The sequence below is a fragment of the Arvicola amphibius genome, chromosome 4, assembly GCF_903992535.2.
Source record: "Arvicola amphibius chromosome 4, mArvAmp1.2, whole genome shotgun sequence".
In the NCBI taxonomy this organism is placed as follows: Eukaryota; Metazoa; Chordata; class Mammalia; order Rodentia; family Cricetidae; genus Arvicola; species Arvicola amphibius.
The window spans coordinates 13,027,720-13,049,771 of record NC_052050.1 but is presented as its reverse complement, the minus strand read 5'-3'; the positions used below and the strand labels follow the sequence as shown (position 1 = coordinate 13,049,771).

The following is a 22,052-nucleotide window of genomic DNA, read 5'->3' as shown; positions in this document are numbered from 1 at the left end:
ATTTGAATTAATGTTTTGCTTTTTTTTGGCAGAGCCAGTAGGTGTTAAGTAAAATGATTATGGAAATAATGGTTTCAATTTGGAATTTGGGTAATTTCTCTCTTAAAATGCCAGGCACCACTATCTAGCCAGACTGAAGTTTATAGTGCAAACTTGTTTTGGTGAGTAAAATCCCCAGTGAATAGTTCCTGCTGGCTTGCCCTGGGGAAGCACTGAGGTGTTGGTACTGGGGTTTAGGAGTCATCTTGGGTCACTTTTTTTTTGTGTGTGTGTTAAGTCCCTTTTATTTGACAGTGATATTGATGATGCTGACATCCTCATAAGGCTTATCTGTTTTTGGATTGACTTTAACATTGGAAATCCTCTGCACAACCTCCATTCCTTTAGTCACTCGTCCAAACACGGTGTGCTTATTATCAAGCCAGGGTGTCGGTACTACTGTTATAAAAAATTGGGATCCATTAGTATTTGATCCAGCATTGGCCATGCTTAGTGTGTACGGTCTGTCATGCCGTAATGTTGAGTGAAATTCATCTTCAAACTCTCCTCCCCATATGCTTTCTCCTCCCATACCAGTACCTGTAGGATCTCCTGTCTGAATCATGATGGGAGACATTCACATCAAACTTTTTCCTCTTGAGTGTCCCAAGACAGTGGAAAACTTTTGTGTTCACAGCAGAAATGGTTATTACAATGGGCACACATTTCACCATATCATTAAGGGCTTCATGATTCAGACAGGAGATCCTACAGGTACTGGGTCACTTTTGAGTACGATGAAGCCCTGCATTGAAAACACAGACTTCAGCCAAATAACAGATGCAGCAGTCAGATTTGAAGGAGTGCTTACAGTAGTCAAAATTGCCTACATTAAAATTGCAAAGTCCAAGGGTCTTCCGGGTGGCCATTTTTGAGTTATCCTTACTCTTCTTATTGAGCTTGAACCTGGAATGAAATTCTTGGGACTCTTGCTAGGCTGGTTCTGTGCTCGCCTGCTGTCTGCATCTGTTTCGGTATCTCCTTGGTCAGGTGGGGATTCACCCTGCCTGTAATAGCCCCTTGCCTTTCTCCCTGTTTACAGAGAGCAAGTCAAAAGCATCTGTTAGACTCTTTGGAACCCCTGCTTTCCCCATCTCATACTGCCACTGGATCCAGGGAGTATACGCTCCATTCCTAGTGAGACTGAGAGTGAGCAGCCACAGGCAGAGGCAGAAAGTTGCACTCTTCCTGCCCAGCTTTCTGCCTCTGCCCTGAAGCTCACTGCTGAATCCTGTCCAGACCTCCACTTTTGTCTGCTTCCTTTACCTTAGTTCACAGTGATTTTGTTAAAGCTTCATTCATTTAGACAACATAAGACTATCAGTCAGTTAAGATCTCTGTATATGATACTTGCGATGTTATCAGCCTTGCTGTATATTCCACTCATAAATGTGATCTTTATGTTTGTTGTTTGTATTGATTATGAAATGCTGAATGAGTATCTTACTGGAAATTTGTATAGAAGAAGAAGCATTTTTCTATTTGTATTGTACAAATGAAATAAATAATACAGTTGTTATTCATAATGAACAACAATAAGATTATTAATATTCTGTTTGTGTATTTTTCAGACTCCTCATAATGTTTCATTGAGAAATGTACAATTTATCAGGTTTACTTACTTTCTACCCAAGTCAGAAAATTCCTTTAGTATTTGCCCACCTATTGAAATTTTGTGTTCTGGAAAGCAGAGGAAAAAAATGTATGCTCTTTGTGTGATATTTTTACTTGTGAGTCTTAGACTCTTGTTCAGATCACTTTATAGATATACATTTTTAATTTCAAAATAACATATTCCATGATAGTGAAAGAGTCTTGTCTTCATTGTGCAGCTTCACAATGCAGTAGCAGAAATGGAAAAGGAAAAATTTGAGCTTCAGAAGCGACATACTGAGACTATTCAGGAATTGCTGGAGGACACAAACGTGCGGCTGAATAAAATGGAGGGCGACTACGCGGCGCAGACACAGTCCACAGTGAGTGGTTTCCTCTCCATCCTGTTGTCCATGCCCGCACCCTCACGATTCACATTGTATAAGAATTTGTTACTAAACTTAAAGAAAAAGCTCCACTTTCTTACTTGATACAGTGAGAATGACCTAGAAGTTCACTAAGATGTCAGACTCTGGATTGTTTGATGCTACCTCTGTACCTTAATTTCTTAGAAGTGTTTGCAAATTTTTTCATTTACTTTTAGTTCAGACATAATTATTTTTTAAAATTCTTTTATACTGATATAAGAGCGAGTTTTGATGATACTTGAAGTTGGTGTGATGGAAATTGGGAGTGTCTCTGCTCTGACAGAGGGTCCTAGCAGAGCTTCTTGACTGAGGCACGCACATATACAAGTCACCTGGAGAACTTGCAAAACCTTAGCAGTTTGGGTGTCTTCTTAACTCTTTGAATGTTAAGTTTTCTTATTTCTTTGATAAGAAAATGATAGTTCTTGGCAATATTGAATTGATATATGAATGAAGTTACATAATAAGCTTTCAACATTTAGAGTCTTTGAAAATGCAGCATATAAGAATTACAGAGTCATAGGAGCGAAAAAGAAAGACTCGGTTTAAGAACATAATTAATTGCTTGAAGATGGGATCTCCGTTTCTTGTAAAAATGTCAAAAAGGAAATGAAAAAGTGAGAAATGAAGATGGACAAAAACAAAACCCACAAGAAGTTAATAGAACTTTTGGAGTTTGTATTAGTTACATTTATGCCATTGAAAGAAAATGCTGTACAGAAACTGCAATGAAAGATTCATTTGGCTTACTGTTTCAGAGGATCTCTCGGTCTGGGAAGGCTGTAGAGTTCATGGTGACAGGAACATGTGGCAGAGGCTCCATATAGAACAGCAAGATAAGAAGCAAAGAAATTACTGGCAAGCAAAGTATACAGAAACTAACCTTCAAAGGCTCGCCCCTAGCTAGTAGGGTGCCACCACTTAAAGGCTTCACAGACTACTGAAAAAGCACCGCTACCCAGAGACCACGCTTTCAAAACGTGACTTTGTGAGAAAAATCAAATCATAATAGCGTTGGAAAGGCTGAAATTGATCTGGCAGGTTCAAGAAAGCCCAGGACTTTGGGAACCATAGCTGAGCTGATCCACAGAGCCTGGGAGGCATCAGGCAGCTCAGTGGGTCTGCAATATTGGGGCTGTTAGGTATGAAAGAAGAGGCAAGGGTGGGGCAGAAGGTGTTGATCATAATGCATTTGCATGTGCTTGAAATGTCCCTGATGCAACTTTTTAAAACTTGATTTTATTAAGCTCTACATTCGTCTCTGCTCCCCTCCCTGCCTGTCCTCTTCCCTTCAACCCTCTCCTTAGGTTCCCATGCTTCCAGTTTACTCAGGAGATCTTGTCTTTTTCTACTTCCCATGTAGATTAGATCCATGTATGACTCTCTTAGGGTCCTCATTGTTGTCTAGGTTCTCTGGGATTGTGATTTGTAGGCTGACTTTTTTTGCTTTATGTTTAAAAACCACCTATGAGTGAGTACATGTGATAATTGTCTTTCTGGGTCTGGGTTACCTCATTCAATAGGATGTTTTCTAGATCCACCAATTTGCCTGCAAATTTCAAGATGTTATTTTTTTCTGCTGTGTAGTACTCCATTGTGTAAATGTACCACATTTTCTTTATCCATTCTTCGGTTGAGGGGCATTTAGGTTGTTTCCAGGTTCTGGCTATGACAAACAATGCTGCTATGAACATAGTTGAGCACATAGTTGCATAGTTGCTGCTATGAACATAGTTGTGATATCCTTGTGGCATGATTGAGCATTTTTTGGCTACATACCCAAATGTGGTATTGCTGGGTCTTGAGGAAGGTTGTTTTCTAATTTTCTGACAATCGCCACACTGATATCTAAAGGAACTGTACCAATTTGTACTCCTACCAGCAATGCGGGAGTGTTCCCTTTACCCCACAACCTCTCCAGCATAAGTTGTCATCAGTGTTTTTGATCATGGCCATTCTTACAGGTGTAAGATGGAATCTCAGACTTGTTTTGATTTGCATTTCTCTGATGACTAAGGATGTTGAACATTTCTTGAAGTGTCTTTCAGCCATTTTAGATTCCTCTGTTGAGTGGTCTCTGTTTAGGTCTGTAGTCCATTTTCTTATTGGATTATTTGTTCTTTTGATGACCAATTTCTTGAGTTTCTTTGTATATTTTGGAGATCAGACCTATGTCTGATGTGGGGTTGATGAAGATCTTTTCCCATTCTGTAGGCTGTCGTTTTGTCTTGTTGACTGTGTCTTTTTCTTTACAGAAGCTTTTTCAGATGGTCCCATTTATTAATTGTTTCTCTCAAGGTCTGTGCTACTGGGGTTATATTTAGGAAGTGGTTCTCTGTGCATTGAACTTCAATGCGTTCAAGTGTACTTGCCACTTTCTCTTCTATGAGGTTTAGGGTGGCTGGCTTTATGTTGAGGTCTTTGATTCATTTGGACTTGAGTTTTGTGTATGGTGATAGATACGGATCTATTTTTATTCTTCTACATGTTGATATCCAGTTATGGCAGCACCATTTGTGAAATATGTTTTCTTTTTTCCATCTGATATTTTTTGCTTCTTTGTAAAAAATCAGGTTTTTAAAAGTGTGTGAATTAAAATCCAGGTCTTCAATTCGGTTCCATTGGTCCTTTTATGCCAATACCAAGCTGTTTTCAGTACTGTAGCTCTGCAGTAGAGTTTGAACTCAGGGATTGTGATGCCTCCAGAAGTTCTTTTATTGTACAGGATTGTTTCGGCTATCCTGGGTTTTTTGCTTTTTCATATGAAGTTGAGTACTGTTCCTTCGAGGTCTATGACCATGAAAAGACCACACCTAAGAATAATTGGTATAGAAGAAGAAGTTCAACTCAAAAGCACAGAAAATATATTCAACAAAATCATAGAAAAAAACTTTCCCAACCTAAAGAAAGATGTACCTATGAAGATATAAGAAGCTTACAGAATACCAAATGGACTGGATAAAAAAAAAAGTCCCTCAATACATAATAATCAAAACACTAAACATACAGAGTATAGAAAGAATATTAAGAGCTGCAAAGGAAAAAGGCCAAGTAACATATAAAAGCAGACCCTATCAGAATTACACCTGACTTCTCAGTGGAGACAATGAAAGCCAGAAGGTCCTCATCAAGTGTCATGCAGATATAAGAGACCATGGATGCCAGCCCAGACTACTATACTCAGCAAAACTTTCAATCACCATAGAAGGACGAAACAAGATATTCCATGACAAAACCAGATTTAACAAATACCTAGCCACAAACCCAGCCCTACACAAAGTACTAGAAGGGGAAAACTCCAACCCACGGAAGTTGGCTACATCCACAAAAACACAGACAATTGATGATCTCACAGCAGCAAATCCCAAAGATGGGAAAACACGCAAATTCACATCACCAACAATGAAAACTAAATTAACAGGAAACAGCAGTCACTGGTCATTAATATCCTTTAATATAAATGGACTCAACTCACCTATAAAAAGACACAGGCTAACAGATTGGATACAAAAACAGAATCCATCCTTCTTCTGCATACAAGAAACACATCTCAACCTCAAAGACAGACATTGCCTCAGAGCAAAGGTTTGGGAAAAAATTTCCAATCAAATGAACCTAAGAAACAAGCTGGTGTAGCTATTCTAATATTTAACAAAATAGAATTCAAATTAAAATCAAACAAAAGAGACAAAGAAGGACGTTTCAAAATAGTCACAGGAAAAATCCATCAAGAGGAAATCTCAACACTGAATATCTATGCCCCAAATACAAGCACCCTCATATGTAACAGAGACACTTCTAAAGCTTAAATCACACATTAAACCCCACACACTAATAGTGGGAGACTACAACACTCCACTCTCACCACTGGACAGGTCAGTCAGACAAAAAATGAACAGAGAAATAAGGGAACTAACAGATGTTATGACTCAAATGGACTTAACAGACATTGATAGAATATTCCATCCAAACAGAAAAGGATATACTTTCTTCTCAACACCTCATGGGACCTTCTCAAAAATTAACCACATACTTGGTAACAAAACAAACCTCAACAGATACAAAAAAATGGAATAACTCCATGTATCTTATCGGATCACTGTGACTTAAAACTAGAATTCAACAGCAACACTAATTTCAGAAAGCCCACAAACAAATGGAAATTAAACAATGCTCACCTGAATCATCAATGGGTCAATGAAGAAATAAAGGGAGAAATTAAAGACTTCCTAAAATTGAATGAAAATGACCACACAACATATCCCAACTTATGAGACACAATGTAAGCAGTGTTAATAGGAAAATTCATAGCACTAAATGCCTACACAAAGAAGCTGGAAAAATCCCACACTAGTGAATTAACAGAACATTTGAAAACTTTAGAACATAAAGAAGCAAACTCACCCAGGAGAACGGGTGGCAAGAAATAATCAAATTGAGAGCTGAAGTCACCAAAATAGAAACAAACAAAACAATACAAAGAATCAATGAGTTGGTTCTTTGAGAAAATCAAAATAGACAAACCTTTTTCCAAACTAACCAAAAGGCAGAGAGAGAATATCCAAATTTACAAAATCAGAAATGAAAAGGGGGACATAACAACAGACATGGAGGAAATACGGAGGATTATCAGGTCATATTTCGAAAACCTGTACTCTACAAAATTGGAAAACTTAAAGGAAATGGATAACTTCTTGGATAAAAATCACTTACCAAAATTAAGTCAAGACCAGATAAGCAAATTAAACAGACCTATAACTGCTAAAGAAATAGAAACAGTCATCAAAAGTCTTCCAACCAAAAAAAGCCCAGGACCAGATGTTTCAGCTCAGAAATCTACAAGACTTTCAAAGAACTAATACCCATACTCCTCATATTGTTCCACACAATAGAAACAGAAGGAACACTGCCAAACTGTTTTTATGAGGCTACAATTACCCCATACCCAAACCACATAAAGACATTACTAAGAGAGAGAATTACAGACCAATCTCACTCATGAACATTGATACAAAAAAATACTAAAACAAAATACTGGGAAATCGAATTCAACAACTCATCAGAACCATCATCCACCTGATGCAACTTTTTAAACTGAGCCAGTAAGCAAGAGCAGACAGCAGGTGTGGATGGTCTCTTCCAGCTTGTGGAGCACAGGCTCGTCTTACTTGTAACTCCAAGAGAACACTGGTGATCTTTTGGAGAGAAGAAAGAGTCTCAGAGTTTGCCGTAGTTTGCTGACTGTGGTGAACAGAATTTCCAGAGCCGCTGAATCCCTTTGGGTAGCAGGCTGTAAAGCACCACTGCCTCCCAATGATAAACTGAGTTGCTTATGAGAAAAAGAGTATCAAGATGCCATTAGACTTTTAACTCAGTGTTCAATGCCAGAAGACAGTGGGGCCATGCCTATAAGATGATGTTAGGAAAAAATTTGGCCCCCAGTACTTCCCAAATGAATTAGTAGTTTTAAATACTTGCAGATCCCCAGGGTTTATGCATGCTTGTTGTAAGAGGCTGCCTGTTTGTTTCCTGGCCACCCAGACTCCCAAAATAATCACACAGAAACTGTATTAATTAAACCATTGCTTTGCCCATTATCTAGCTTTTTATTTGCTAACTCATATGTCTTAATTTAACCCATTTCTATTAATCTGTGTATTGCCACGTAGCTGTGGCTTACTGGGTAAAGTCTGGCATCTATTTCCCGCAGGGCTACATGACTTCTCCCTGACTCTGCCTCATTTCTCCCAGCATTCAGTTTAGTTTTTTTCACCAGCTCTGATCTACTCTATCATAGGCCCAAAACAACTTCTTTATTAATGAATGCTATTCACAGCATACAGAAGAGAATCCCACATCACATGCTAAATGTCTCTATAGTGCTTTTAGAAATGGCATTTGTCATTGTTTTGAGCTCTTTAATATTTTTCCTTCTTTTGTTATTAGAAATGTATTCATAGAAGTTACTTTTTTTTTTCTCATAGTTTATTTTTTTTTATATTTAAAAATTTCCATCTCCTTCCCTCCTCCTCCCCCCTCCCTCCCCTCCTTCTCCCCTTTCTCTCCCCTCCTTCTCCCCCTTCCCTCCCCTCCCCTCCACCCATACCTCCCCTCCCTCCCTCTCAAGGCCAAGGAGCCATCAGGGTTCCCCACTCTATGCTAAGACCAAGGTCCTCCCAACTCCCCCCAGGTCCAGGAAGGTGATCGACCAAGCTGAGAAGGCTCCCACAGAGCCCGTCCATGAAGAACAATCAGAGCCCAGAGCCATTGTCCTTTGCTTCTCAGTCAGCCCCCGCTGTTGGCCACACTCAGAGAGACGGGTTTTTTACTTTTTAAAAAGAGCTTTTATTCTGTCTCTTAGGTCTTATTTTGTGTTTTCTATTCTTGCAGTTTCTCACTGTTCTTCTCTCTATGAAAGCTTCTTTGATTCTACCCTCATCAGTTCATTCTTTAATAGGTTTGCCCCTGCTTATTATGTTTGTTTTACTTTTTATTTCGACTACTTTTTCATGCCAAGTATTTTCATTTGACTCTAAAAAAAAATCCCTTCTCACCAGTTAATTTGTTAATAGCATCTTGAATATATTTGTTAGTTTAGATCTATTTGGTCTAACTATATTTAGGCTACTATAATGTACTATATATTATAAACCATAACATGATATATATTATTGTCCTTGTTAGTTTTTACTGTCAACTTGATATAATCTAGAGTCACCTGGGTAGAAGAAACCTCAATTGAAGAATTGTTTAGATCAGATTGTCCTGTGACCATGTCTGTGAGAAATTGTTTATATTGATGATTGATGTGGGAGGATCCAGTCATTTATGGGTTGCATATATATATGAATTGTTAAGCATGAGTTAATGAGTGATCCAATAACCAACATTCTTGTTTCTGTTTTACCTCCTGTTTGTGTTCTTGAGCTGACTTCCTTCAGTGATGGACTGTGACCTAGGAGTGTAAGCTGAAATAACCCCTTTTTCTTGTGTTGCTTTTGGTCATGGTGTTTATCACAGTGACAGAAAGCAATCTTGGACAATTGTGTTGTAGCAGGCTGCCTGTTTGTCCTGGCTACCCAGAACTGAAATAATCATACAGAAACAGAAACTATATTAGTTAACTCACCGCTTGGCCCATTAGCTCTAGCTTCTTATTGGATAACTCTTACATATTAATTTAACCCATTTCTATTCATCTGTGTATCGCCACATGGCTGTGGCTTACAGGGTAAAGTTCTGGTGTCCATCTCTGGTGGCTATATGGCTTCTTTCTGATTCTGCCTTCTCTCTCCCAGCATTCAGCTTATTTTTCCTGGCCTAGCTCTGTCCCCTATAGCTCTGCTATAGGCCCAAAGCAGTTCCTTTATTCTTCAGCGATAATCACAGCATATAGAGGGAAATCCCACATCACAGCTTCCACAGGTCTCAGTTATTTTGGACTGAGAACTGATGTCCCTTTGGTTCGTTATTCTGATATGTATTTGGGAAAGCAGGAGGTCAATTTTTTTTATTGGTCAACAGAGCTTGTGCTGCTTGGTTTTATGTTAACTTGGCAAAAGTTAGAGTTCTTTGGGAGAAGGAATATCAATGCTCCCATGAGATTGGCCTATGGGCAAGCCTTTGATTGTTTTCTTAATGATGTGTGAGAACCCACTTTTCTATGTATGGTGTTGCCCCTGGGTTGGCGGTCTGAGATTGTATAAGAAAGCAGGCTGAGCAAGCTGTGAAGAACAAGCCAGTTAGCAACATTCCTCTAGCCCCACTCCCTTTTCATTCTTTTTTCTTCATCTCTTTTTACATTTCCTATTCCATCCCTTTATCTTGATTTCCCTCTCTTTCTTTCTCATCCCATCTTCCTTCCCCTACTCGTATCCTTCCTTTTCCTTCTCTTTTCCCTGCCTCTTCTGCTTCCATTTTCCCCAATCTCCTTCCCTTTCCTTTCCTTTTTTAAAACAAGGCTGCTCTGTCTGTCTCAGGCTGGTCTGGTACTTACTATGTGGCTATGGCTAGTCTTCAGTGCAAGCATCACCTGCACATTGCCACACAAGTCCTGCTTTTTCATGTCTTATTAAACAAATGTTTCTACTGAGAGTGCAGGATTTTCGCCTATATATATGCTTTACTAAATAAAGGTTTTTAAGTTGTTCTTTAACAGGAGTCTTTAATCTTTCCGGTTGTTACTTTTTTTGTGATTACTGATTAAAATCTAATCTCATTTTTTTCATGTGCATGACTACCCTTGTTTTTCCAGTTTCACTTTTGAGTCCTTCTTCCTCTCTCTTGATCTGCCTTGGCTGTTGTGTATGTAACTTCCCTTCAGTTAAGTTCTCCGTGGTTTACAGCTAGCTAGTTTCTCTGCTTTAGCTGACATCATTGCTGTGGCTTATATTCACTCTTAATGCTCAGTGTGCATGTCCTTCTTCCTTATTGAGCAGAACTGTCCTGCCTGAACCCGTTCCTTTGATGGTTATATTTAGAATTAACTCCCCACATTCATAAAGAAATAGGGTTTGGAGAATATCTTTTTTCAGAATATTATTTATATTTTTGATGTTATTATTAAGTTACTTATTTGGGGGGGTTGAATGGTGGCTTAACGATTAAGAACACTTGTTGCTCATGTGGAGGACTTGTGTCTACTAGTCACTCTACTGAAGCTCACAATTGTCTGTAACTGCAGTGTCAGAAGGTCGAATGCTCCCACGACACTGTACACATGTGGTGCACAGACATCCGTGTACATAAGACACCCAGACACATCAAATAAATAAATGAACAAGTAAATAAATAAATATTTTTAAGAGATACATTTTTGCTATAGATGTTTGTCATGGGTTTTAGCCTTTTAAACATATGTAACTATAAATGTTTGGCATGGATTTTAGCCTTTTAAACATATGTAACAAGTATTTACTTCACTGCTGTACGTTGACTAGAACTTATATGAAATGTTAAATAATGATGGCAACCACAGTATCATAGTTTCTGTGAGGGGTTTCAAGATAGGTTTCTCTGTGTAGCTTTGGATTTGGAGACTGTCCTGGAACTCTCTCTGTGGACCAGACTGGCCTCAAACTCACAGAGACCTGGCAATCGTAGTTTTTAAGACAAAGTTATTCTTATTTCAAAAGGTATGCAACTTACATTCGAGGAAAAGCTGCTTCTCTAGTGTCATTATTTTGCTCGTTGTTTAAACGAGCCCACAGATAATGGGTTTCAGGATGGCATTTCATGCATGTTTTGTTCTTTGCCTTCCCACTCCTCTTCCTCACCCTTGTCTCCTTTTGCTGTCCCTTTCCTTCCTTTCCCGAAGCCCTGCTGCTCTCTTCTCACATGTGTTCCAGTTCCCTCTGTTTTCTTTCCGCCCTCGAGAGCTCTTCCTTCCCTGCTGTTTCTTACGACAATGCACACAAATACACACATGCAAATGCACACAAATGGACACGTACACTCAAGGGACATCCCCACACTAAAATCTAGGATTTGCATATGAGAAAAAGATACAGTGTATTTCTCTTTCTGAGTCTGATTTATTTTGTCTCATATAATGATTCTAACTTAGAATCAATTTCCTGCAAATATTTAATTTTCTCTATAGCTAAATATATATATATATATATATATATAATGTATAAACCCCTCCTGTTAATAATGCTTCTAACAAGAAAGATGCTGATTAATATTTGCCACAATAATGTACTTATATATTCTTCTTAGCAAATTGCTTCTTTTGTCAGTTTAATGCTGGGTATTGTCATTAAAAAACACAAACATAAACATTGCAATGTGATAGCTATATTAATTACTCAGTACTGGATAATAAATGACTGTAATTTAGATGACTTAGAATGACAAAGATACACTGCCTTAACACTTCCAGGCCAGGTGGTAAAACTGAGTGTCTGCAGAACCTGTGGTCTTTGAAGGTGCTGTAGGAAAAGGATCCTTTTTTGCCTCTTTTGACTTCCTTTGGGAGCAGGCAATCCTTGACATTCTTTGGCTCCCAGCTGTAAGCTGTGTCATCAGCAGGTGTTCTTTTGTGGATCTGTGCCAGTGTCTTCACAGAGCCTTTGTGTGAGGCCAACTGTCTTTGCACTCGGGACCCTCTGTAACCTAGTGATTCATACTAATTCTGAAAACATTCTGTTTCCATTCAAATACACTTACATCTGGTAATCGAGCTTAATGGTAAATAATTTGCTTAGACTGTGGAAGGCCTTGGGTCCAGTTTCCAGCACTGCCCCAAACAAACAAACAGATAAACAAAGTCACATTATTTACAAGTCTTGGACGTTGGCTTTAGTATCTCTTTAGATGTTAGGTGCAGCGAAGAACAGTAGGTAAAAAAATATGTTTAATTGTTCCCACTTTAAGATTGAAAATACTGAAAAGTAAATAATTAGGTCTACGAAAGAGAAAAATATGCTTATTCTGGTGCTTTCTATTTCTTATAGAAACTGATTTTCAAAGGGGTGAATTTGGTACTTTTATCATCAGCTAATCGCAACAGGCTGATACATACATGCTGTTTTCTGTTTGTTTATGCTGCTGGGTTTTCTTACTTATTTTTTAGGGCTTTTTGAGAGAAGGTTGCGGTTTATAGTCAAGAATGGCATCAAACTTAAACATCTACTGCCTTAGCATCCTGGGTGTCGATATTACAGGTGTCTGCTGTCATACTTGGGTTTTTAACATATTTAACAGAACTTTAGTTAATTATTCATTTAAAATAAAACTATTAAACCATTGCATATGAACATAAGTAACAATATTTTAATACTTGTAGTCTGAGTACCAAATATAAATATGTTTTATTATATCTGTACATACATGATAAATATATACAAACAAATTAAATTTTATAAAGAAAAGAAATTGAATGACATATGTCATTGCTTTTTACTTTTGTCAATCTTAACCTCTGGCTTCATAGAAGTGACTGGCTTTCCATTCGCTTTTGCATTTATTCTATTATGATTTCATATAGTGTCACCTCTAGAGACTGCATAAACAAACATCAATGTCTTTATGTAATTTAAAAATAGATTTGAACCTGCTGGCCTACTGAGAGTTAAAGGGTCTCAGGAATTTGTTGAATTTTGAGAATTGCTACTGTAAGACACAGGTTTATTATTTTTTTTAGCAGAATTTTTCCATGAACTAAATTTAAAAGTTGTGTAAAAAACATACATAAGCACATATAAAAATGTATACCTACTTGGAAGACTATTACTTTTACTATTGGCTATCTATGCTGACATAATCTTTTTACTTAATTTTATCTCATTAAAAATGTCCAGTAAAGATAATACTGATGTCCCTCAGGACCCACCCATAGGTGTCTCTAAACCTATAACCAGATTGAAGGCTAAAGGCCCTTAGTGGGGAGGTAAAAAGTGTAGTCCATGAGAAGGTACACTAGACTACTAAAGAGCTCAGTGAGTTTCCTAGTTCATTCAAGCAGAAGTCTGGGGTTATGTGGAAATGGATTTTAAGGGTATGGGATAATGGTGGAAGGAGCATGAAACTGGAGAGCAGTGGTAGCACAAGAGAGAGGCTCCAGTAACTGTAGTGTTGACAAATTTATTCCAGATTTCCAGATACTTTTAAAATTCATCCTTCTGTTGCTCTAGAACCACTTTTTTTTGGTTTTTTTTCACTGTAGTTTTATAGCCTGTCCTGGAACTAGCTCTTGTAGACCAGGCTGGCCTCGAACTCGCAGAGATCCGCCTGCCTCTGCCTCTCAAGTGCTGGGATTAAAGGCGTGCGCCACCACCGCCCGGCTAGAACCACTTTTGACATCAAAATCTGTAAGTATACAAATGGATAAATCTGTTTCACAATAGAATTTTTATTTTTGTCTATTTGGAAAGAAAAGTGCACTTTAGATCTAAGAGGTCATTGTCATTCTGGTTTTGGAACTTTGAAGCATTCTGAATGTTGAATTTTAAACTGCATGTTCAGATTTCATTATACATAATAATAAATGAAGAGAATCATGGAAAGAGCTTTGAATTCAGAATTCATCAGTGCTGCACAGAGTTTGTGAGAAGCGCCTGATTTAATAACTAAGCCAGGTAGAGTTCAAGACCTACCTAGGATGGAAGACCAGACTGTCAGGAAGAATAACGTCCTCTGTTATATTATTACGCTTTTAACGTTTTTGCTTTTTGTTGAGTCTTGTTTTATTTTATGGCCATTTATTGTAACTTTGTCTAGGCAATTTATATCTTTTGACATTGGCAGTAAATTTCTCATAGGAGTCTCATAGATAAAACTTTCTGTTTTTAAACAAATACTAAAACACTATCTTCAGTCCTAAGTGTTTTTTTTTTCCTGTGCTAGGAACTGAGTGTAGGCAAGTGACCTGTCACTGAACTGTATCCCTGGTCCTCCACTCTGCATTTTTATGTTATTAATCTCTTAGCGGTTGGAAATAAACATCCATACTTCCTAAGACTTACTGAAATTGTGTCTATAGTACTTCATACCAAGATTGTGTAGTTTTTACAACTTTCTTTTTAAATACATTTTCTTAATTCTAGTCTTTTTCAGAGTCAAACCAGAAAGACTGGTACTTTTTTCACTTCTTGCTTATTTAGGTTTTTTTTCAGAATCATGTTTTTATTTCTCTGAAACTTTTCCTTTATCTCATCTCTTCTCTTCTGTTTCTACGAGTTGAGTCCAGGCCATTGATGCCTCATCTCTGGACTCTACCAAAAACCTCTCAGTTGCCCTCTTTCTCATCTCTTGCTCTATATCTGCCAAATCCAAATTTCCCCATAATCAAAAGCTAAATTTCTAATCTAATGACTATAGTAACTTCTGCTTATAAACAATGTCCACTTTAAGAAGTGCAACCAATTGCCAGCCAGAAGCTCCCAATGCGGGAAGCTGTAATATGTACCCAAGGTAACCTTTCATTTTCTGTTGTCACAGAACCTGTCCCTGGTTCTGTTGTATACCACTGAATTCCCCTATATTGTCTTCTAGAGCCTGCGAAATAGGATGTTGCATTAGCATCCTTTCTTTCAGGTTTCTTATACTAGTTTTAGGGCTGCACTATTTTATATCCTTTAAGCTCTTTATGTTCTTTTTAAAGATGACTTTGGCCAAATATTATTGTTCTTAAGGTACTTCATTCACACCTATAGGCCTTCTTTTCTTAATTATTTTGTTTAGATTATAATATAACTTCTGTTCCTCTCCAAACCCTCCCATATACTAGCCCTTCCACCTTTCAAATTCATGTCCTCTTGGGGCTTGTCTCTACAATTCTGCATTTTGATTGATTGTGGTTTTCTGTAATGGTCTCTGTCTGTTGCAGAAAGAAATATCCTTGATGAGGGTTGAGGACTGCACTTACTTGTGGGCGTAAGGACATATATTTAGAATGTAGCCAGGTTCACGCTGGGTTAGTGAAGTCGTGGTTGTAGGTTCTCCTCCAGTGTCCATGACTGCACAAGCCGTGGGAAGTTGGTTGGTTTTCCACTACCAGGCATGATTTCCTTTTTGTTGAGTGAGTCTTAAGTCAGTTAGAGAGCCGTTAGTTACTACTAAGGTATTCTTAACCACTACTGCACCCTTAACATTACAGTGTTCTGCGGGTAGTTGTTGTGGTTTGTAAATGTCATGGTTGTTTAGGGAGGTTTCTTACCTTCTTTGGAAGCTTGCATGGCTCCTTCTGGACCATGAAAAAAAGTCCTTGGAGATGAGGCATTTAAGTTGGCACCAGCTCAGGAGCCTCTAGGCTGAAATGGATGGTGTCTTCAACTGTAGAGACTTGCCTTCTACCTCTGGGGAAATAATCAATGACAAGAGCAGCAATATATAATGTTTTGGGAGTCTCTTGGGTAAAAATGACCAGCAACACAAAAGAGGGACTCTCACGCTTAGAGTTGGAGTTTTATTAGATAGGTTTTGTCTATTGGAGGGAGCATTGTTATCCCAGACAAGGAATTCTCTTTAAACTATATGTGTTTATTTATGTACAGATTTTTGCGTGTTATAGTTGTCTCAGTCCGGGTTTTTATTGCTTGATGAAAAAGCAACTTGGGGAGGAAAGGATTTATTTGACTTACACACATTGGTGTTTACCACTGAAGGAAATCAGGACAGAAACTCAAACAGGGCAGGAACCTGGTGGCAGGATCTGATGCAGAGGCCATGGAGGGGTGCTGTTTACTGACTTGCTTCTCATGACTTGCTCAGCCTGCTTTCCTGTAGAACCTAGAACCACCAGCCCAGGGATGGTACCACCTACAGTGGGCTGTGCCCTCCCCCATTAATCACTAATTAAGAAAATGCCTTATGACTGGAACTTCTGGAGGCATTTTCTCAATTGAAGTTCCCTCCTTTCATATAACTAGCTTGTGTCAAGTTGACATAAAACTATCTAGGACCAGCTCTCTTGCCTGTCACAAGTAGCAAGGGATGGAGGTGGGGCAATCTTTTCCACCTATATTACCACATGGAGGGTGGGGAGAGGGATCAGCTTTCCTTATTCTTAGGCTCGACTCTAGTGTGCTGTTCAGGTGATGTGCATGCCTGTGGTGAGAGATAGGGCCGTCTTTCCCAAGTGTGGGGGCAGCTCTCCCCTGGGGAGCTGTAGTATCCAGTGAGTGGTAGGAGCAGCAATCCCAGGGCCAGTGAAGGGTCGGGCATGATTCCAGAGACCTCTTGTACTAACACAGGTCATGGACATCATCACAGACCCTAACCAGGCCTACCCCAACATCCACCTCATCTATGAACTGTTAGAGCTGGTAAAGGGGATGAATCTATAGATCTAAAACAACAGGATCTCCAGGACACAGGACAACCAGAGGATATCCAGGGAGAGCCCCAGTGAGAGCTCATTATCGGTGGTGGTGGCATCATAGGTGAAGTCAGAGGCCTATAGCCAGACCAATGGCTTGTGGCAATGAACACTTAATACAGATGAATATAGACTCAAAGGTAAACTGTATAACTCAGTGGGTCACCCTACAGCACCCAGACAAGATTCTTCTGTCTGTCTGTCTGTCTGTTTTGTTTCTTTATTTTGTGTGGTTTTTGGTTTTCCTTTTAAATTTGGTTTGTTTTGGGGGGAAGATTGCAAATGCAAAGGGCAGATGTGAGGGATGAGGAGATGAGGGGGATCCTACCCACACCGCCTTTAAATGTTTTCTTGTCTAGTCTTCCCACCACCCTCATGTCACTGATCCTCCTGCAACTTCTCATGGTCCTTTGTCCTGGCTCTTATTGACACACCAACTTAAGTTCATTTATCTAAACATTCCAGTATAAGATCTGCATGAGAGGATATACAGTGTTTGTCTGTTGGGACCTAGGTTACTTCTCTCAGTATAATATTCTTATCAGTACTATACAAGACTTTAAATTTCTCCATATCCCCAATATTTGCTATCCTTTTATTGGAGCATAAACAGCAGTTTCAAATGAGTGGAGACAAGTAAGGATGTGTGCCTATCTGTCACCAGGGTCCTTGTTAGTATTTGGGATTTACAGAATCTACAGGTGTCCGAGGAAGTGGCCACCAGTTCAAACCGTGGCATTCATAGGAAAATGACAGAGGGAGCCACTTGTGAGCACTTGCCTTATTTAGCAGGTGCCATGAAGGACTACATCTTGAGCTCACAGATACCTTTTAAGGTTCCATAAAAATTTAACAGTTGATCAGTACCCAAATTAACATTTCAAGTTCACTTTATCTTTGTTATTAATCTTCAGTGACACTGGACATGTGAGATCACAATACTGTTTGATGTCCGCCACTTTCTTCACTGAAACAGTGGATTTCTTTCCCTCTCATCCTTTTTCTTTCTCTTATAAAAGTAGTCTTATATCTTTCTGAGCCTTTTCTCTCTTCATGACATTCAGTTGTTAGTCCTTAAGCAAAGTCTGTAGGTTTATCTGTAGTAATTCACCCCCTTGGTCTTGGTTTATGTCTTTGGTCATTTTCTAACAGTTTATAATGACCATTCGTTTATTTCTTTTAGTCTGGGTAACATTTGTCTTGACTTTGAAATCCTTGACTCCTATCTTTATATAGGAGACAAGGAGACCCAACCCTCACTTTGTGCAGTGTTTTTCTCAGAGCTTTTGCTGTCTCAAGTTGGCCACCCTTTGCTTTGAGTTTCTTGTCCAGTCCTCACTCATTCTCCAAGATTAGAAAATACCTCTAGGACTAAAAAAGGGGTGGGGGGAACAGCAAATTCTAACTCATCTTTTGTGGTTCTTCATCTTCCTTACATCCAGTCTGCCTTGGGCATCCTCTAACACTTTCTTGCTATTTTTTTTTTTAGATTTATTTCTGTGTTTTTAGGTGTTTTTAATGGGAGAGTGGTGTTCTATAAGCCATGCCCTCATGAACAGAAGTTCCTCCCTAAGGTCACTAAGGTGGAGATGCAGTTCTAGGGTTCCTTCCTATTCTTTCTTTTTCATCAGTTCCCAGAAAGAAGGAATACAGATCCCCTTGAATCTACCACTTCAAATTGGAGATCAGAAGAGTCCTTCTAGTTTTTGGGTCACACAGTTACTGTAGGAAGCCAGGGTAGTTTGGAGAACGTTAGACATAATGTCATATATTTTTTTTGCAACAGGTTTCTCTGTGTATCCCTGACTGTGCTGGAACTCACTCTGTAGACCAAGCTGGCCTCGAACTCACAGAGATCCGTCTGCCTCTGTCTCCTGAGTGCTAGGATTAAAGGTGTGCACCACCACCGCCCGGCTTTATGTTCAGTTTTATAATGAAGAAAAGGTAAAAATGAAGAAAGATGTTTGGTTTTTAGCAGTAATGTTTAAACTTTGTCTTGACTTTGTGCCATAGAACAACAGTAGAAAAGAAATGCCACACTATGCTTTCCTACTTGCACTTATTGAAGGTGTAGTTGTGAAAATGGAAACCAGTTGTCTCTCAGCTAATGCTGGTCTGGCGCTGTGTTGAATGAAGAATCTAGAAGTTTATAAGCACCTTTGTTTGGGCTTTCAAACCAGTCCTGCCAAAGTGATGAATTCAAAATAATTTAAATATCAATCAATAAAGAGACAATTAATTTGAATGATGCTTTTGAAAAATAAAGAACTGCTTTAATTGAAATAGAAAAACCATTACAGAAAAAATGAGTAAGGATTTATGGGATAAAACATTTATGTATACTTGCTAATCGTGAATATGTTATGTGGTGTTCCTGGCATTAATATAGATGGTTAAGGATTTCATTTTGAAATATCATTATTAAAACTGTGAGAGAAAAGGGCAAATCTAAACTATAATGAGGGGCAGAGTAGGATTGGGGGCTGTCTGAGGAGTGAGCCTTGTCTTCTTTGCTCACATGGAAAATTGTCTGACTTAGTAAACATTCCATGAATGAGTGAATGGTTGAATATGTGTAAGCATGCTGGTAATTTTGGTAAAAATGATTTTTAAAAGTTTTGGTTAGTTTAAAGATTTATATTTTTCTAATATTGATTTTGACTTGTTCTTATTCTAATAGGCAATATGTTTCTTCAGAGTGCTCACTGGTCCACATGCTTGAAAAGCTAGTTAGAACTTTCCTAACAACTTGTTTTTTCAGAACCACATGATCAAAGAACTGGAGGGCCGTGTCCAGCAGCTGACGGGGGAGGCAGAGAACAGCAATTTACAAAGGCAGAAACTGGTTCAAGAAAAAATGGAGCTTGAGAGATGCTACCAGATAACATGTAGTGAACTCCAGGAGCTAAAGACAAGGTAGTGCTGAGTCAGTATCTGTGGGACACAGTGCTCTGACTGACCTTGTAAATGGGTCAGACAGACTTGTACAGTAAGTCTTAGGGTGGTCCCACCAAAATAGGATTGTTTACACGTTTCTAAAAGTATTTTAGAACATAATGTTTGAAACCTGTTGATGAAAATATGGATACTTCATATATTGAAAGATAATATTCTTGAATTTAGTTGACTAAGATATCCATTTTAGAGAATGGTTCCGAAAATATAGAAAGTTGTTTTTTTATCCTACTGTTATAGGCGTAACATACTACATAAAGAGAAAGAACATCTGGCAAATGATTATGAGAAAAATGTGAAATTATTAAAAACCAAATACGATTCTGACATAAACCTCCTAAAACAAGAGCACGCGCTTTCAGCTTCTAAGGTACTGTACATGTGGATATCCACGTTCCCACGTCTTCTAAGGTACTATACGTGTGGGTATCCACATTTCCACGGCTTGTAAGTTACTGTACATATGAGTAACCACGTTTCCACGGCTTCTAAGGTATAACCACATTTCATGAGTGTTCAGCAGTGGATGGCGATGGAGCAGCCAGTCATTTCCTTTTGAAATTAGCCCCTTTTACATCTTGTTCTTGAAATCACAAGACTTCAGAACATTTGCTGCTGTTTAGAACACCGAAGATGCTGAATGTCTTGTAGCTCACACAGCACATAATAGCCCAGTTCTTCTCAACCCATGACCTGGTAAACGCTGAAGTTTGAAGGAGGAATTCTGAAAAAAAAAAAAAAAGAAAAGAAAAGCTTCCTGAAGTGCTACTGCACACATACATACAGTGGTGTTACTTTGAAATGTTTGTTTTATTTTATTCTTTTTTTTTTTTTTTTTGGTTTTTCGAGACAGGGTTTCTCTGCAGCTTTAGAGCCTGTCCTGGAGCTAGCTCTTGTAGACCAGGCTGGTCTCGAACTCACAGAGATCTGCCTGCTTCTGCCTCCCAAGTGCTGGGATTAAAGGCGTGCGCTACCACCGCCTGGCTTTTATTCTTATTTTTAACTTTAAAAAATTTCTATAGAATTTTAATTCAGTGTTACATTTTCATAGCTTTAAATACTATACAGATTTTAATTTTACTTCAAAATATTAATTCTTGTCTTCAACTGGTATTCTAGTGACTGCTCAGCTCATTGACTCTCAGGCAGTATACTTAAAGTAGATTTAAGTTTAAAATTATGTTTACAATTTTTTTATTCAGGTTTATAGATAACTTAAATTCTGACTGAACTTTCATGGGTAAATGATAGGCTTTATGTCAGCCAGAAGTGTGGAACGGTACAAAAGTCAATGTTCCGCTTTCTGTTCTGCAATCCTCACAGACATCTGGTGTGATTGAAGAGCTAGAACAGAACATCTGTCAATTAAAACAGCAGGTCCAGGAGTCAGAGCTTCAGAAGAAACAGCAAGCAAAAGTAAGTCTTGTTTGTTAGCCAGATCAGTGACCCAGTTCCTTTACCTTCTTGATCTGTGTTCAGAAATGAGAGTCAATTAAAAAGTAACTTAGAAAAAGCCCTGTGGACGGAGTCATCTCTGGTTGTGTCCCTGTGGATGGAGTCGTCTCTGGTTGTGTTCCTGGCGTTCACCTCACAGTCGTAGTTGCTGATATAGAGAATAAAGACAACTGATATGAAAGATCTGGTTTTTGAGATTAGTTTATAAATAAAACCTTGAATGATTTAAGAATGAGATCTTGAAATTTTCAGGGAAGTAGATGAAATTGGAAATTCTAATATCAAGTAGGATGACCCAAATGTATAGATATGAGTCCTGGATGTTTTCTCTCATATATATGTATTCCTAGCCCTTAATGTGTACATCTGTGTGTGCAGGAATATGGGTAAAACCTAAAAAACAAGAAAGGAGACCAAGGCACGGTAAAGGTAGCTGGGGCTGGGAAAAGCGTTTATGGAGCATGAAAGAGGAAAAGAGGCGGGTGAGAACCGGGTTGGAGGGCTCTGAGTAGCAGAGGAGCGGGGGATGTGAGAGGGAAGGACATTCTACTGAAATGCTTTGTTGAAATGCCACAATGATATCTAATATGTTGTGTCCTAATTTAAAATAAATTATTAAAATATATTAAATGTATAAAATAATAATGTATTAAATATAAATTAAAGATTTTTTTAAAGATTTATTTTGTGCATCGGTGTTTTGCATGCATTCACGTCTGTTTGAGGGTATTAGATGCCCTGGAACTAGAGTTACCAACAGT

The 22,052-nt window shown here is 38.5% G+C and overlaps 1 protein-coding gene across 11 annotated transcripts in view; it reads left to right on the top strand.

The window, feature by feature from the left end:
* The window catches only part of Cep112 (centrosomal protein 112), a 387,843-nt gene that overhangs the window by 84,954 nt on the left and 280,837 nt on the right, over nucleotides 1-22,052 (top strand). For all 11 annotated transcript variants that reach the window (XM_038328187.1, XM_038328186.1, XM_038328182.1 and 8 more), the window contains 4 exons: nucleotides 1,872-2,015; nucleotides 19,643-19,797; nucleotides 20,077-20,206; nucleotides 21,160-21,252. In XM_038328187.1, the coding sequence (XP_038184115.1) occupies nucleotides 1,872-2,015; nucleotides 19,643-19,797; nucleotides 20,077-20,206; nucleotides 21,160-21,252 (522 nt within the window). The remainder of the gene's footprint in view (nucleotides 1-1,871; nucleotides 2,016-19,642; nucleotides 19,798-20,076; nucleotides 20,207-21,159; nucleotides 21,253-22,052) is intronic.